Source organism: Schistocerca americana, chromosome 1, assembly GCF_021461395.2.
Source record: "Schistocerca americana isolate TAMUIC-IGC-003095 chromosome 1, iqSchAmer2.1, whole genome shotgun sequence".
In the NCBI taxonomy this organism is placed as follows: Eukaryota; Metazoa; Arthropoda; class Insecta; order Orthoptera; family Acrididae; genus Schistocerca; species Schistocerca americana.
Genome location: NC_060119.1, coordinates 225,965,401 through 225,981,582, shown reverse-complemented (window position 1 = coordinate 225,981,582; position 16,182 = coordinate 225,965,401). Strand labels below are relative to the sequence as shown.

The window sequence follows — 16,182 nt, the reverse complement described above, 5'->3', positions numbered from 1 at the left end:
ACCTAGCCTAGCCACCCTACTCAATCTCCCCATCCCAGCACATACCCCACACAGACCAAATCTCAACTATAACCACAGTCAAATGCCACATATCACCAGTCCCAATTCAGTCCTAAACCTCTCATCCAGATCCCTCTCTCCTCCAGAGACATCTGTTCTATCAAAAGGCTTAACCTTTAGCCCCACACCTAAATTCAACCACACTGCCCTGGTTAAAGATCTCCTCTCATTCACCCGGAACCTCAACTGGAAATATCACTTCACTACCCAAACACAGCCCCCAAGTACTAGACCCAGTGTTGAACCCTGCCTAGAACAGTTTCGACTGCCTTCTCAAAGGGATCCTCCTCCCCTCCCCCAAAACCATCCCTTGCAGACATTTCAGGAATTCCTCACATCCAGTGTTGCCTCCCAGTCCTTCTTGAAGAACATCCCGACAACCCCCAACATCACCCCAGCTGAACCCCGTGCCATTAAAGAGCTGAAAATAGACCACTCTATTGTCATCCTCCCGGCGGATAAAGGCTCCACAACTGTCGTACTTGACCGTGTGGAGTATGTGGCAGAAGGACTGCGTCAACTCTCTGACACCTCAACCTACAAAGCTGTTACCCAGGATCCCATTCCCCCCATCCAGACTGAGCTGCAGAAAATCCTAAAAATCCAAGGTCCCTCACAAGGCCTCACAACGGCTTCCATAGACTTACTCACTCCACCTGAGCCACGTACCCCTACCTTCTACCTATTACCCAAAATCCACAAAGAGAACCATCCTGGCCGTCCCATTGTAGCAGGCTTCAAATCCCCAACCGAACGTATCTCAGCTCTGGTAGACCAGCACCTACAACCTATCACCCGCAGACTCCCATCCTACATCAAAGACACAAACCACTTCCTAGAACGCCTCAAATCCATTCCCACTCCTCTCCCACCTGAAACCTTTCTTGTCACCATAGATGCTACATCCCTTTACACAAACATCCCACATACCCATGGTCTCTCTGCCCTTGAGCACTACCTCTCCCAACGCCCACCCGAAGATCTTCCAAAAACCTCGTTCCTTATCACACTTACCAACTTCATCCTCACCCATAATTACTTCACTTTTGAAGGCCAGACCTACAAACAAATCAGCGGAACGGCCATGGGAACCAGGATGGCTCCCTCCTATGCCAACCTCTTCATGGGCCGCATGGAGGAGGCTTTCCTGAAGACCCAACAGCTGCTTCCCCTGGCCTGGTATAGGTTTATAGATGACATCTTTGTGGTCTGGACTCATGGTGAAGAAACACTCCTTAATTTCCTCCATAACCTCAACTCCTTTTCGAATCTGAATTTCACCCGGTCCTTCTCCAAAACCCAAGCCACCTTCCTGGATGTTGACCTTCATCTTGTTGAAGCTCACATCCACACCTCTGTCCATATCAAACCCACAAACAAACAACAGTACCTTCACTTTGATAGCTGCCATCCTTTCCACATCAAACGCTCCCTTCCCTACAGCCTAGGTATTCGTGGCAAACGTATCTGCTCCAGTGACGAATCCCTCAACAACTACACCAATAACCTGACCAGTGCTTTCCTCTCCCGCAACTATCCTGCAGACCTTGTCCACAAACAGATTTCCCGAGCAATACATTCCTCCCCGTCCAACAACAATGTTCCTACCCCCAGACCACACAGAAGCATCCCCCTTGTCACCCAATATTATCCTGGCCTCGAAAACATCAACAAATTACTCCGCCAGGGATATGACTTTCTCAAGTCAACCCCGGAAATGAGATCATCCCTTGACAAAATTCTCCCCACACCACCCAGAGTTGCCTTTCGTCGCCCCCCTAACCTCCGTAACATCCTTGTTAAACCCTACAATATTCCCAGACTACCTTCTCTACCCAGCGGTTCCTACCCCTGTAACCGACCCCGCTGCAAAACCTGCCCCATGCATCCGCCCACAACCACCTACTCCAGCCCCGCTACTGGTAAAACATACACAATTCAAGGCAGGGCTACGTGTGAAACTACACATGTCATTTATCAACTGACGTGCCTGCACTGCACAGCCTTTTACATCGGCATGACAACAACCAAACTGGCTGAGCGAATGAATAGACACAGACGAACTGTCCGCCTAGGAGATGCCCAATACCCAGTAGCGGAGCATGCCCTCCAGCATAATTCTAGGGACCTAGGAACCTGCTACACTGTATGTGCCATTTGGCTTCTCCCACCCAACACCAGTCCTTCTGAACTGCGGAGATGGGAACTTGCACTCCAACACATCCTTTCATCCCGCCATCCCCCTGGACTGAACCTACGTTAAACAACCTCACTCCCATTCACTCTTCAGTCTTCTCCTCTTTCCCTTTCCTCTTTAGCCATTCACGCATCTTTTCATCCTACATAGTTGTGTTTATCTTTATACTTTACTTCTGTATGCATCCTCTTTGGTTTGAAGCTGGCACAGTACTTACAGTAGAATATCTTTGGCTTCCCTCTGACAACCATACCTCCATCCTTGCTACCCTCCCTGTTTACCTTTCCCTGTTGCTTCATAACGTGGGTTGTGAGTAACTGAATCCACTTTCCCTTCTTCCCTTTTTTCCCCTCTCTCCTCCCTGATGAAGGAACAAAGTTCCAAAAGCTGGGAATGTAAATTTTCAGTTCTGTTTTATGTGTATCTATCGGCTGTACTGAGCTGAGGTAAGTACTGGCCAGCCCCTCTATCTCTTTGTTAGTATTTGTTTCACATCTTATATGAGATTTTCCATTAATCATTTAGATCACTACACACAAAGTTATTTCTAGTCCAAAAGAAAGACTTACTTAAGCTCACTCTCAAGCACTCTTTTGACATCTATCACATTTTATATGGGCTATCTCAAATAAGCAATTAAAGGATGTAAATTGGGTAAGCAGTAAACACCTGTGTACCCGAAATATGCAACAATTAACTAGTTATTAACGTACAAACAAAGGGTCTCTCAGCAATACAAATTAATAAAACCTACTTGGGTCTCCAGCCATATCAGTTCTTCCAGAGAACAGCTGTTTGACTTCTTATATGGCAGACAATGTTTTGACCACATGAAATGCTTTGCAATGGGAAGCACCTTAACTCTATTCACAGCAATCCTTTTCAAGCACAAATTTGAGGACACCACATTAGAAGATGGTTTGTTGGTTAGTTTCATCTTCCATGGATCATTTCACACGATATATCGTAACCATGTGGTGTCATATTACATTCACATCGCAAACTAACATTTAAATTGCAAACATGGCTACATGCTGAACTTTTTATTTAATGTTTACTTATTTATTTTTAATATACAGATGTGAGTCACTAATTTCTACCCTCCATCTTTTGCATACACAACAACAAAAATTCTTCTATGGAATTGAAGGAGTTTTCAAGGAGAAACTATTTCAGTTTGTTTTCAATTTTTACTTTGCAGTTTGTCATGTTTTACAACTATGGGTAAGCGATCAAAAATTTTTGTTGCAGTATTGTGCACCCTATTCTGTGTTTAAGGGTAGTCTTAATGTGGAGTAATGAATGCCATTTTTCCTTCTGGTATTTTAATTATGCACATCATTGTTCCTTTTAAAGTGTACTGGATTATTTAGAACAAACTTCATGAGGGAATAAATACACTGTGAAGCAGTAGTAAGAACACTCAACTCTTTCAAAAGATCTTTACAAAAAGATCAAGGGTGAGCACATGTTATTCTTACAGCACATTGTTGAACAGTGAAAACTTACTTTCTAAAAGATGAGTTACCCAGAACATTATTCTGTATGATATTATTGAATGAAAATGTGTAAAATATGTCAACTTAATGATTTCCCCCCCCCCCCCCCCCCCCCCATAAGATCTGCAATGTTTCTATATACAAATGTGTCTGAGTCATTTTAGGGAGTTCCAAAATGTGCTCTTTCCTGTCTAAATTCTCACTGATATGGACACCTAAGAATTTTGAAATTTCCACCCTGTTTATTATTTCCTCATCATGCATTAAACTTATCACTAGTGTACTGCCCCTAGTTGTGCAGAACTGAATATATCACCTTTTTGAAATTGAGTGTGAGACCATTCACTCCAGGAAAGCCACATGAAGAGCAGCAGATTTGTAACCTAGCCAAATTTACATGAAACAATGTCAAAAATCTTGAAACATCTGAACAGAATATATGACAACATCAAGTTCATGACTGAAGAAGACATAGAGAGGCCTTGCTGTTTCCTGATGTCCTTGCCCATCCAAAAACAAACTGTCTCAGCCATAAGCACAACCGCCATCATTTGACACAGAAGCACAATATTCCTGTGATCCTAGTGCACTGTGCAAAAGCCATCTCAGATGGTAAGAATTTGCCATGAAACCTCAGCCCGTTTCAGAAAGTCTGTATGAAAATAGCTACAACTGTTGCCAGATTTTGTAGGCAACTTTTTGTAAGATGCACAAGCAAAACACCCTTAAGTAACAGAGCCAGAAACATGCATTTTTGTAGCTCAGTGACAGGGAGTATTGGGTGGCTCCTAAAGACAACATATTAAAAATCAGCCTTCAGGCCATTGGCAATAGGTCAACAGGCCAAAAAGCCTGTGAAGGATAATACAGGAGTCAGAAAGCCGGGCATATATAAGACACAATGGTTATCGAACTGAAATTAATGAGATATTTCTCATTTTGAGGACAAACTGTTTCTGGATAGCATAATAAAAGAAATGACTGAAATTAAAATACTGGAAAATAACCTCAAAAAAGTCATTGGCCTGTAATTTAGTATTGTATGGGATCTGGCAATCATAAGATTGAAGTTGGCATGGCAGATTTGGGGTGCAAATGCTGCACTGACACCACATAAATAAGTACTATTATAAAAAGATGAGGCCACTGACAACAGGCTGAGGAGGAAGAAACCAACTGTTCGAAAAGCTAGGATAAGTTCCTTTCCATTTTTATGTGTCTATCAAAAGTACTTATAATTTCACCACCCCGAAAGTTGTTACTGGCCATCATCAAATCTGTCTCCTTGTGATTTTATTAACTGATTATTGTATTTTTATCATCAATAAAACAAACTAAAATAATAATAAATGTGTGTTCTCATAAAAATAATGGTTAAATTTAGGAAATACATGTTAACATGAATTTATAATATGACATTCAATAACAGACCAGCAAGTAAAGGCTTGTGGGCAGTTCGCACAGGCAGCAGCCACAGCTCACGGTTGTCCCTCTGCTGCATGCTGTAACATTGTCCCAGTCAACCTATGCTGCGTGCTGTAAAATTGTCCCATTCAAACAGAAGGCGTGTGCCCATACTAGACCACTCTTTCCCAGAGCCAGCAGCTGGCAGGTCGTAATTTTCTACAGAATCCATGGTAGCCAAGTGTGGGTAATATCAGAAGAAACTAAGAAATTAATTTATTTTGTGCATGTAAATACATTTGTGAATGGTACCCGACATATCAAATACATAAGTGTGCTGTAAAATTGTCCCATTCAAACAGAAGGCGTGTGCCCATACTAGACCACTCTTTCCCAGAGCCAGCAGCTGGCAGGTCGTAATTTTCTACAGAATCCATGGTAGCCAAGTGTGGGTAATATCAGAAGAAACTAAGAAATTAATTTATTTTGTGCATGTAAATACATTTGTGAATGGTACCCGACATATAAAATACATAAGTGTGCCAAAAAAGATGTCAGCATGATAGAAAAAGGAGCCTGTCTGAATCAAATAGGTATTAATTTATCCCATGTATTCATAAATTAATGCATACTTGTATACTATGTACTGTCACAAGAATTTTGTTCAATTGAACGTACATGTAAAGGTTGGGAAATTAAGTTTTCAGAGCCAGTGTCTTCTTCTTCTTCTTCTTCTTCTTCTTCTTCTTCTTCTTCTTATACTTGCACGAACTTACAGACAACAATTTCATATCACAATTATCCTGTGCAGAAACTAGGCTTCTATTTAGTTATAATACAGTATCATTCTGCAGAATCATTTGATAAAACCTTGGCTACCTTATTGTAACCACCATTAAACAACTAGATCATTGCACCCTGAATACACTCTGACCACACCAACAGCATGTTCTGCCCATGAGGGAAGCCTACTCTCTGTATGACAGAACTTATACCCCAGAAAGTACACATCATCCTCTATAGATAACGTCAAATATTTTACCTTGATAGAGACAAAGCCTGACAGAAGACTGTTGCATGAAGCACCTTCTTAAGATATTTAGCAGCTCTATACATGTTGCTTCATTGCCCAAACTGCCTACCTCCTGATGTACATCTACCTGGAAAGAAACAACATTTTACTTTTCACTGAAAAATGACAGTGAGCAAGACTATTTTTTTTATAAAAAAAGAATGAACCCTATCATCAAATTTATTTAATGTCACAGACAAAGACATTCAAAATGTTTGAACATTTCCTCATGATAATGGTTGCCTGTCTTTTCCGAATTTGCTCCAGACAGAGGAATGAACCATGAGACTACACATGCCATCACTAATGAGGATCATTCTCTAAAGTACTGTCATTCCTTTCAATTACCATGAATAAATTCTGCATATATGTGAAGGGTGTGCCCTACCTTATCCTTTGCCAATACTTGACCACAAGGACTACCCCTGCAAGCTCCGTTTATTGATGCTGACCAATAAATAACCTAAAAGCTGTGGGGACATGCAATAAGAAACAGAAAAAGCTATAAAAATTTATTTTTAAAATTCATAATTATTTAGATCAGATAAGAACCTAGGGAACTTAAGTGTCTCCATACATTTATTAATTTTTCACTTTACCAAGAGTCATAACACAATGGTTAACAGGAGTAGGTACTTCAATGAAGGCAGAAAGCAGTGTGTGACCTTAGGTCAATATTCACTTCTTTATAATGGCTACAAACCTTAGCTTTGAAGACTGTGTGTTATTAAGCCAAAATTATTGTAGCCATATTGCTTCCGTATAAATTTCTGCTTATGGTTATGATTATATTTGTAACTAACAATATAGTTTATATATAAAAACAAAGATGAGGTGACTTACCGAACAAAAGCGCTGGCAGGTCGATAGACACACAAACAAACACAAACATACACACAAAATTCAAGCTTTCGCAACAAACTGTTGCCTCATCAGGAAAGAGGGAAGGAGAGGGGAAGACGAAAGGAAGTGGGTTTTAAGGGAGAGGGTAAGGAGTCATTCCAATCCCGGGAGCGGAAAGACTTACCTTAGGGGGAAAAAAGGACAGGTATACACTCGCACACACGCACACACGCACATATCCATCCACACATACAGACACAAGCAGACATATTTAAAGACCATATAGTTTATCAGTGAAAACAATTTTTGAAAATATAGTGTAACTGGGTAGGTACAAAATCTACTCACCAAGAGGCAGCAGGAGAACACATACATGTAAAAGTTATGAAATTAAGTTTCAGAGCCAGTGTTGTCTTCTTCTGGCAGAAGGGCTGAAGGAGAAGGAAGAGGGATCAAGAAAAAAGGCTAGCGAGGCTTAGAAAATGGGAAGAGTTTGGAAAATTCGGCCAGAATGCCAGTTCAGGGGAGACAGAGGAATACATTATAATATAGTTTCATTTATCAGTATATAGAAGCACTGAACACAGCGACGTCATCTAAGAATGACCAGGTTGAATGCACTGAGAAAGCTATCGGTACCGACTGAGGCATTCGGTTTCTCTAAATACACCTGCTCCGTTTGTAACATTACGCATATTTAGGTGAGCTAATCGGCTGTCCAATATTGGTACGACAGACAAGTTGAGTAATGGCTAAGTTACAACTCTTTAAGTTTTGAGAATAACTCATAGCATTAATGCAAATCTGGATACATTGGCAACACAACAATATTTCAATATCTTTAAAACTACAAAAGATAATATTTCATAGAGAATAAACATTTACATAATGGACATCTGAATTAACAAACAATATCTCAGATTATAGCACTGCATATAGCTATCAGCCATAAAAGCTATTTATCTGTACCTACTTTATTTATTGATTTACAATGTCTTCTATATCTTTTTACTTCACAAATGTCTGTCAGAACATCGTATTCTCCACAACTACACAGCAAATGAATACTGTATGACTACCTCACATTTTGTCATACTTGTGTAGTTATTTAATGAACAGCCTACTATACTGTCAGGTACTTTAAATGTTGATAGCAGGTGCTATTAAGAACTAAAAGAACTATTAAGAACCAAAAGACAATTCTGTCAAGAAGGCATCAACAATTGTTTAAACAATATATGAGGAAAAGCTGTTGTCATTTGTAGTGAGTGCACTTGCACAAATATACTGGCTTATTTATTTATGGACAAATCTTTATTTACAATTAGTGTAAATTACCTGAATGTGGCAGAATGTTGTCACATATTAACTTAGTACAGAAAGTAGTCATTTTGAGTCATATCTGTAGAGCTTAAGGACGATGAATTTTTGGTGGAGATGGCCTTCAAAACAATGGAAAAGCAGATAGTAGTGAAACACTTTGGGAGTCAAGTAGAGACTACGACTTTTATAGTGACGAGCTCAAGGGAGTGATTCTGTACTCTTTTAAGGCGAGTGCTGCAAGGAGGTAGACCTGCCTGTGGTAATGAAGGTGTTTGATCCTAGGCAGCGAATAGCCACTACCATGCTTTAACTTCTTAAGTAACTTATATTTTCAGAGATCTGAATGTGCTCCATTGTAGGACTCAAACTTTTTTGGCTTGTGCTACGAGACTGAGGATAGACAGAGTATGAATTACTATTCTTTGTATCACGTGATGATTTGTGAATCATCATGTAGAACTCTGAATTTTTCTGAGCTGGTGAATATTTTGTGTTTTGTGATTATGAAATGGACTTCATTTTCGTGCATGTTCGATGACAATTTAGTTTGGGAATTTTGCAATCATTCTCTTAACATGCTCAATGTAACTTTACTGCATTTCATAAGGATATTATCTGTATGAATTTTCACCGAATATTGTAGGACTTCTTCCCGTTTATTTGATATGTCCTTTCTTGAATAAACATTACTCAACACATTTCTCCATCATCTACATAAATTACAGATGTCAGAAAAGAACACTCATTATTAAATTAGTCAATTAAATTTTAATTTGTCTTTCTGTATATTTTATTAACTCACAATTCTAGCTATTGCATAGACTATTTGACTGCACAGGATCACATCTATAGATCATTATTTGCATTTAATTAGCTACAAGGCATGAAAGTAGACATGCACAGCTTCACCCTATGACTAATCGAGCTATTCCTTTTAAAGAGAGCCATGTACAGCCCAAATACCTAAGGTACAAACTATCACAGGTAAAGAAGCAACTGGTTTGCTCATGTGGGATGTTGTTTCGAAGAGCAACTACTCAGTAGGAACCATTAGGTACTATTGCATCTTCAGCCAAGTCTTCTTAGAGTAAATAATTAATAGGCCTAATAAAATTGAGTCTGGCAGGTGTCCTAGAGGTCACACACTAATGATTATCTCATAGCAATACAGATTAAACTCCTCAGCATGTTTTTCACATTGAGATCAAAGTGCTTTTTATTTAACAGCTTCAACAGTGTCCATGACCAGATGATTGCACTAAGATTCACATTTTGTATAATGTGCTATACTCGTCCACTACATCTACTGGTGACAAAGTAACTTGTCAGAAAATGATGGAGGTATTCATTGGGAACCCCAGGTTTGCCATACTCAAACTGAGACATAACTGATCAAGCTCCCTAAGCTGCTCACCTGTTACACCACACAATTAACACAGTTTGTGAAAATGTTAAATTTTTTGTTACAAATTTGCATCTACAATTAAAGACTTGGTAAAGAAAATAAGATGTATAAAAATCTTCCTGTAAGACAAAGCACTTTACATGTTTAAAACTAGGAAAAACAATTATTCTTCCATTGCACCAAGTTATTTTATTTGTGCAGAAACATATTTAAAAGTCACATTAAAATGTAACACTGCTAATTCAGTTTCAATAATTTTAATATCAAAGTGTACACTAACGTGTTTCATACACCGGAGATTGTAATGGATTATAATAACCCTCCCTTTACACAGTTACTGAATTATATAATGGGAAATATCTAATATGTTCAGAGTCAACAACTGGCTGAACCCAAAAGTGATAGAAAGAACAAACCTGTGACAGAGAGCCAAGTCCCATTGAATCAGTATCTCCCTGACTGCAACTCGTTTGGCTCAGGGCAACAAGGCTTTTAACATCCATGTGTTTTAGAAATAGCAGCAATCCAGAGACAGCCATTTTTCTTGTTTCAACATTCCTATACATTATTAAAAAGACAAAATGTTAGGTAAACAACATTACACACAAACACACACACACACACACACACACAGCTACATTATCAGAGCACTGAAGCTAAATTGGAATGAGTGGGTGTGGTGTTAGCAAGCCTGCCCTTGCACAGGCAGGGGAAATTGAGAAGAAATACAATGAGGTGGAGAGACCCCACAATGAAAACCCACAGCTAAATTCCTAAAAATCATTGTGAACTGTATGAAAGAAGGCACTTTTTATTGTACTGTATATTAAGATATTTTCCTCTTTCAGTGATAGGCAGAAAATTGGAAGAATGGCTGCTTGTGAAACTCTGTGTAATGTGATATTTGCCTATTTTTTTCTGTATATTCTCTACAGTATAGATATACAACAGGCTGAAGAATATTCATACTTTCTACCCTGGTATATGTTTCTTGAAGTCTTCTGGGCAGATTTTCCCCAAATTCACAGCATATTTTTTTGAGTGACTACCAATTACACTTTTTCAACCTTTCTGCTACACTACCTCGACAGTCAAAGAAGCCTGTGATTATTTGCATCAGTCCCTTCTTTGCATAAGCTCAATGTCTTCTGTTTGTTAGATCTGGTTTGAGTCTTTATATACTCCAGCAGTACTGAAGTCAGAATAGCACATGTAACTTGTACATTTGCATGCAATCACTTTCATAGACATACACCAGTGAATGGTAGTGTACTAAGTTCTTTACCTACAACTAAGCCATTGTGGTCACTCCACTCCAAATCTCTGTGATCATTGCTCCCAGACATTTGTAGGCTATGATCAATTATAGGTGTGACTCATTAATTTGGTAGTTGAAGGATATCACAACTCTGTGCTCCTTACAGTAAGAAATAGTTGCTATCCTTTGCATCAGGCTGATACTTTATTGATATCTAGCTGCATATTACTGCCACCTCCCCCTTTTAATAGAATTCCCTCATGAATGACAACCATCTGCGAAAGGTTTGGGATGAAACTATCCTCTAATTTGCTATCAGCAATGGTCCCTTCTGACATACCAGATATTCTTTAATGTCTGAAGAGGACTCTCAATCAAGGAAAGCATGCTGCATCCCGTCTGTCAGGAAATTTTCGAACTAGTCACAAATCTGCGTGGATATCTCATAAGAACCTATTTTCCTCAGAATGTGTAAAAATGGTGCTAAATCAATAGTATTCGGAAGTTCACAAACACCAAATCAACACAGCTTCCTCCATCCATAGCACTGTGGATACTATGAGCGAGGAGACCGAGTAAAGTCTGAAATGTTCTGTGTTTTCGAATTCAATGCTGATCCCATTGAGAGGATTATTTTTTATAGGTATGTCATAATGTATGAATTCAGAATATGTTCTAGAATTCTGCTACAGACAGAGGTAAGTGATATAGTATGGTAGTTTTGTAAATCAGTTCTACGTACTTTTTTTTGTAAATAGGTGTGATATGTGCTCTTTTCCAATCACAGGTAACATATCTTTGGTCAAACCATATTAGCTCAATTATGGTTACGAGTGGGGCTAATTCACTTACAAATTTTGCACAAAATGTGATAGGGATTCTCTTGGGCCCTGGCACCTTGCTGAACGTTAGATACTTAAGCTGCTTTTCAATAAAAATCGTACTGATGACATCAGTGTTCGTAGCAGTGGTATTCTACTGAATGATGGCAGAATTCCTTGCTTTCCCTTTGCGAAGGAAAATCTGAAGACAAAATTCAATATTTCCATTTTTGTTCTGCTGCTTTCTATGTCGGTTGCTGTCTTACCCATGCGTGTCCAGACACTGATTTTCTGCGTTTGAAACAGCCTTAATATATGACCAAAATGTTTTGGGTTCTGGGACATCCTGTAACAATACTTCACTGTGGTAGTTATAAAGACTGCATGCATTGCCCTTCTGGCAACCAAGAATGTTTCAACTAAAATCTTCCTATCTACAAATTTAACTGTATCAAAAGGAAAAGACTGTCAAGAAAACTCCAAAATTATGAGACAGAATTTCTGGCTAACACTCCATGAGAAATGTCAATACTCGATATAGAGACAAATAAAAGTATACCAGCTAAAACGTGCTCTTGTCAGAGATCGGAGCACAAAAAGACTAAGATTTTGATAGAAAAGGAGACAATCAGCTGCATCAATCCTCACTGGCATGCAAACACATTTTTATTCTTTTAACACAGAATCCAGTCTCTCTCTGTATTGAAGCCTAATACTCAGTATCTCCCTGTTACTGCCACTGTATGTCTCTTTTTCCCAATGTCTCCTTTTTCTCCCAATTGAACCTTCTCCTGTCTGTCTCTGTTACTGTGTTCATTCTTTTCTCTCAATCTTCCTTCTTAGTTTCCTTCTATGTCATTTCCACTGTCTCTCTGTCCCACTGCCATTCTCTTTGTCCCATTCTTTGTCTCCCATTGCCACTGTACCTTTCTATCTCACTTAGTCTGCTGTCTTTTTCTTCAACTACCATCACTCCCCCCATGTCCTGGATTGGTTTGCTCACATTTTCGACCCCAAAATCATGAAACTAACATCTGGTTATGGGGGATGAGAAAAATGGGCTATTTTTTTAATTACAAAGTTCGCTGGTCTGAGGCAGGGGGTGCTTAGCAGAGCCGCCAAACCTATGTAAGGTCTTCAATCATCTCTCTTTTTCATTTCCACTGTCTGCCTTCATCGATCTCCCTCTCACTATCACTGTCACTGACTCTCTCCCACCACCACTCCCCCCCCCTCTTGGCACCCCCTCTCCCCCTTCCCCCACCCCAAAAGCACGGATATGTTCCCGTAGCAAAATTTTTTTGTGAGGACAGCAAAATGAGGATTGAGGCAGCTGGTCCCCCTCTTTTCTGTAAGAGTCTTTTGAAGAGGAGCATACTCTTTTTTTGCTCAGATAGAAGCATTTTTAAGCTGGTTCCCTTCTTTTCCATGTTAGAGCAGGGTGCACTGCTTATATAAAACAAATTCTGTAGTTCAGTAAAGTTTTAACAGTTTATTTATACAATCCACCACATTACATACTTTGACACATATAAACCAAAAATATGTATGCAACACATAGGTTAAAACAAGATAATTTCCCATCCAACCTCAGTTCAGATGATGATGACGATTTGGGTTGAGCAGATGCTTGACATCATAGTCATCAGCGCCCTGACGAAAAGTCAACCTGAAATCTCATAGGTGGGGGCGAAGGCTGTCCCCACCTGCGGAGCAGTATATAACATACTAAAGTCTGCCGTCCTTCCCCACCAGTTTAGGGATGAGGCCTGACAGTTCACAAAACTCCACCACTGTGTTAACACTGGTATCGGTATCTGCAAGGATGGTGGGCACACCTCCAGCGAGACTGAGGGCTGCACTAATATCAGTATACAGGACACACGTAGCCACAATATGCTGAATGGAAAGCGGCACACCACGAACTTGACAGAAGGGTGGATCCTCCCACCAGAGGAGGAAACCATGTGTGAAAGGGCTATGCCCGATGTGCAGTCTGATAAGCAAAACCTCCTTCCAGTGGCGAGGCTGACAAGCAGTCCGCCAAGCCTTTGTGGTCGATTTGAGCAACCGCAGTTTGTTGTCTGACACCTGCAACCACTCAGTCTCCCACTGACGCATGATGCATCTGTCAGAAAATGAGATAATGGTGTGCAACGGGATGGGACACTGATAGACAGCACCATCCCAACATGTTTCCTTGGCAGCTTTATCAGCCATGTCATTACCCTGAATCCCAATGTGGCCAGGTACCCAGCAAAATATCACCTCCTTGCCACAGCATGGGAGGCGCTGTAAGGAGTCATTGATGAGCTTAATCAGTGGGTCTACCGGGTACCAACCCCAGTTCACTTCACACTACATAAAAAGAAATGCGCAATATTTGCAGGCTACACTAACAGTATACCAAAAAAAAAAATGCAGTGTCTAATTTGCAAGTAAAAAGAATATCATATGACAAAATAATTTTTTGTAAGGACCTTATGCCGCCAGGTGCTGCCACCAAATAATTTCCAGGTCAAGGCAGCCTGTACAGGTGTGCAGTCATTATATTGAGACAGCGCATCAAAGTTTTGTTGGTGAAAAATCGCCGACTAAAAACACTGTTTGGTGACCTCAGAATGCTTGCAATGACTCCAAAACCATTGCCATGTGTTCACTACATCCTACACTATGCCTCAAAGTGGATATTATAAGCATATCTTACATGAATGAATGCGGTAACAGAACTTCTGGCTCTCGCTAACGGACAACGATATGGAAAACAGTGTCAAAGTACCCCGAGATCATCATCTTATGAACATATGGTAAAAATTTCTACGATTTGCCATGAATAAAAATTATAGAAGTGGCTATTGTCACTACTGGGCTAGCTTCTGGAACTCACAGCTGGAAAAGCTAGGACAGTGTATGTACTTTTGCGTGTGCCTATTGGCAGTACTAACAGTTCTCCAGAAGGTAAGTGGTGCCAGCAATTCCGTCTCATAATTTCAAGAGTGAAATAGTGTATACACATGCAAGACTGCCCCACAGGGCATACAGTGAAGAAGTAATGTGACAAAATCCACACAAATTATGAAGTGTGTAAATCAAATGTTATTAAAATGATTTTTTGGTTCATTTGGGCTTCACCTTTTCTCATCATTTTCAAATATAATTTCCGTCTTCACCCAAACATAATACACGAGAATTTGTAAAACTGGAATCACAAAAGATAAATAAATTTAAGCATTATTCTTCTATATTAACATGAGAAATTAAAATCTAATCAATATAACAATTAATGGCAACAATAGACACTGTACGGCATAATGAAATGATTCTTAGTTTCAGACTGTTCAAGCACTTTAAGGAGAAACAAATTTAAAATAAAGTGTTTTTTTAATGGTAAATTGTTCAGAATAAATAAATCTTGTACGTAAAAAATGGTACCTGCACCTACCTACTATACATGCTCTTACGAAGAATTATGGTTAAGGTTGTTCGTAATGAAGAGCTGTCTCTGAGAAGTGGTAATATTGCTCGAATTAGCTCAGTGGCAATTTTTTCAGGTAAGAAACCCAAATTATCTAATAGTTGAATGATACCCGAGACAGAATCAGCCATTCCAATGCGAGCTTCTGCACACAGCTTTCTCAGACAAGCTACAAGCAATTGAAAACCAATTGAAAAACATTGCACCAACGAAAATAAGAAAATTGAACACCAACAGCTTTTTGGTAACACAAAAAGTGTGATACTTACAAATATATTGTATGTTCTTATGGTCCAATATTTGCTGCAAAAGCTGTTGAACAATTTCAGTTGTCACATCTGGTTGTTTTTTAGCAACAGTTACCAAAATGTATCTCGCCAGTGTCCAAATTTTATCTGGTTTTCCTTCCATACTCTTCATCTTTGTCACACTTAGTAAAACAAAACTGAATTTTATAAGCCCAGAAATAACTCTATCTCTTTCACGAATGCTGTAAAATAAAATTGACAAAACATAATATTGCAATAAAATTCACAACATCTGAATATGCACAAGTGGTATAATTAGGTATAACCATAAATGATGATGTGACATATGCATACAGTAAGGTCACAGCAAATTAGACATACATGTCACATATAGAGCAAGACAGTATTATTACCGATTTATTTCATTAGTATTTGCCAGTTCTAGAACAGAAAGAAAGGCAGCAATGAGCTTAGATTTGACATCAGAGCATGAGTTATTCTGTAAGCAATTGCAGCAACACTTAATACAATTCACTGAAACATAATACCCAGAATGAAGTAACGATGTTTCACTTTG

At 39.3% G+C, this 16,182-nt stretch overlaps 1 protein-coding gene across 1 annotated transcript in view; it reads right to left on the bottom strand.

Annotated features, from left to right (window-relative positions):
• Nucleotides 1–16,182, bottom strand: part of LOC124621679 (Fanconi anemia group I protein-like) — a 276,076-nt gene that overhangs the window by 172,440 nt on the left and 87,454 nt on the right. Inside the window, exons 8-11 of the mRNA XM_047147159.1 lie at nt 15,627–15,847; nt 15,325–15,526; nt 10,220–10,361; nt 6,203–6,320 (exon numbers count right to left, since the gene is read on the bottom strand). Coding sequence (XP_047003115.1) covers nt 6,203–6,320; nt 10,220–10,361; nt 15,325–15,526; nt 15,627–15,847 — 683 coding nt within the window. The remainder of the gene's footprint in view (nt 1–6,202; nt 6,321–10,219; nt 10,362–15,324; nt 15,527–15,626; nt 15,848–16,182) is intronic.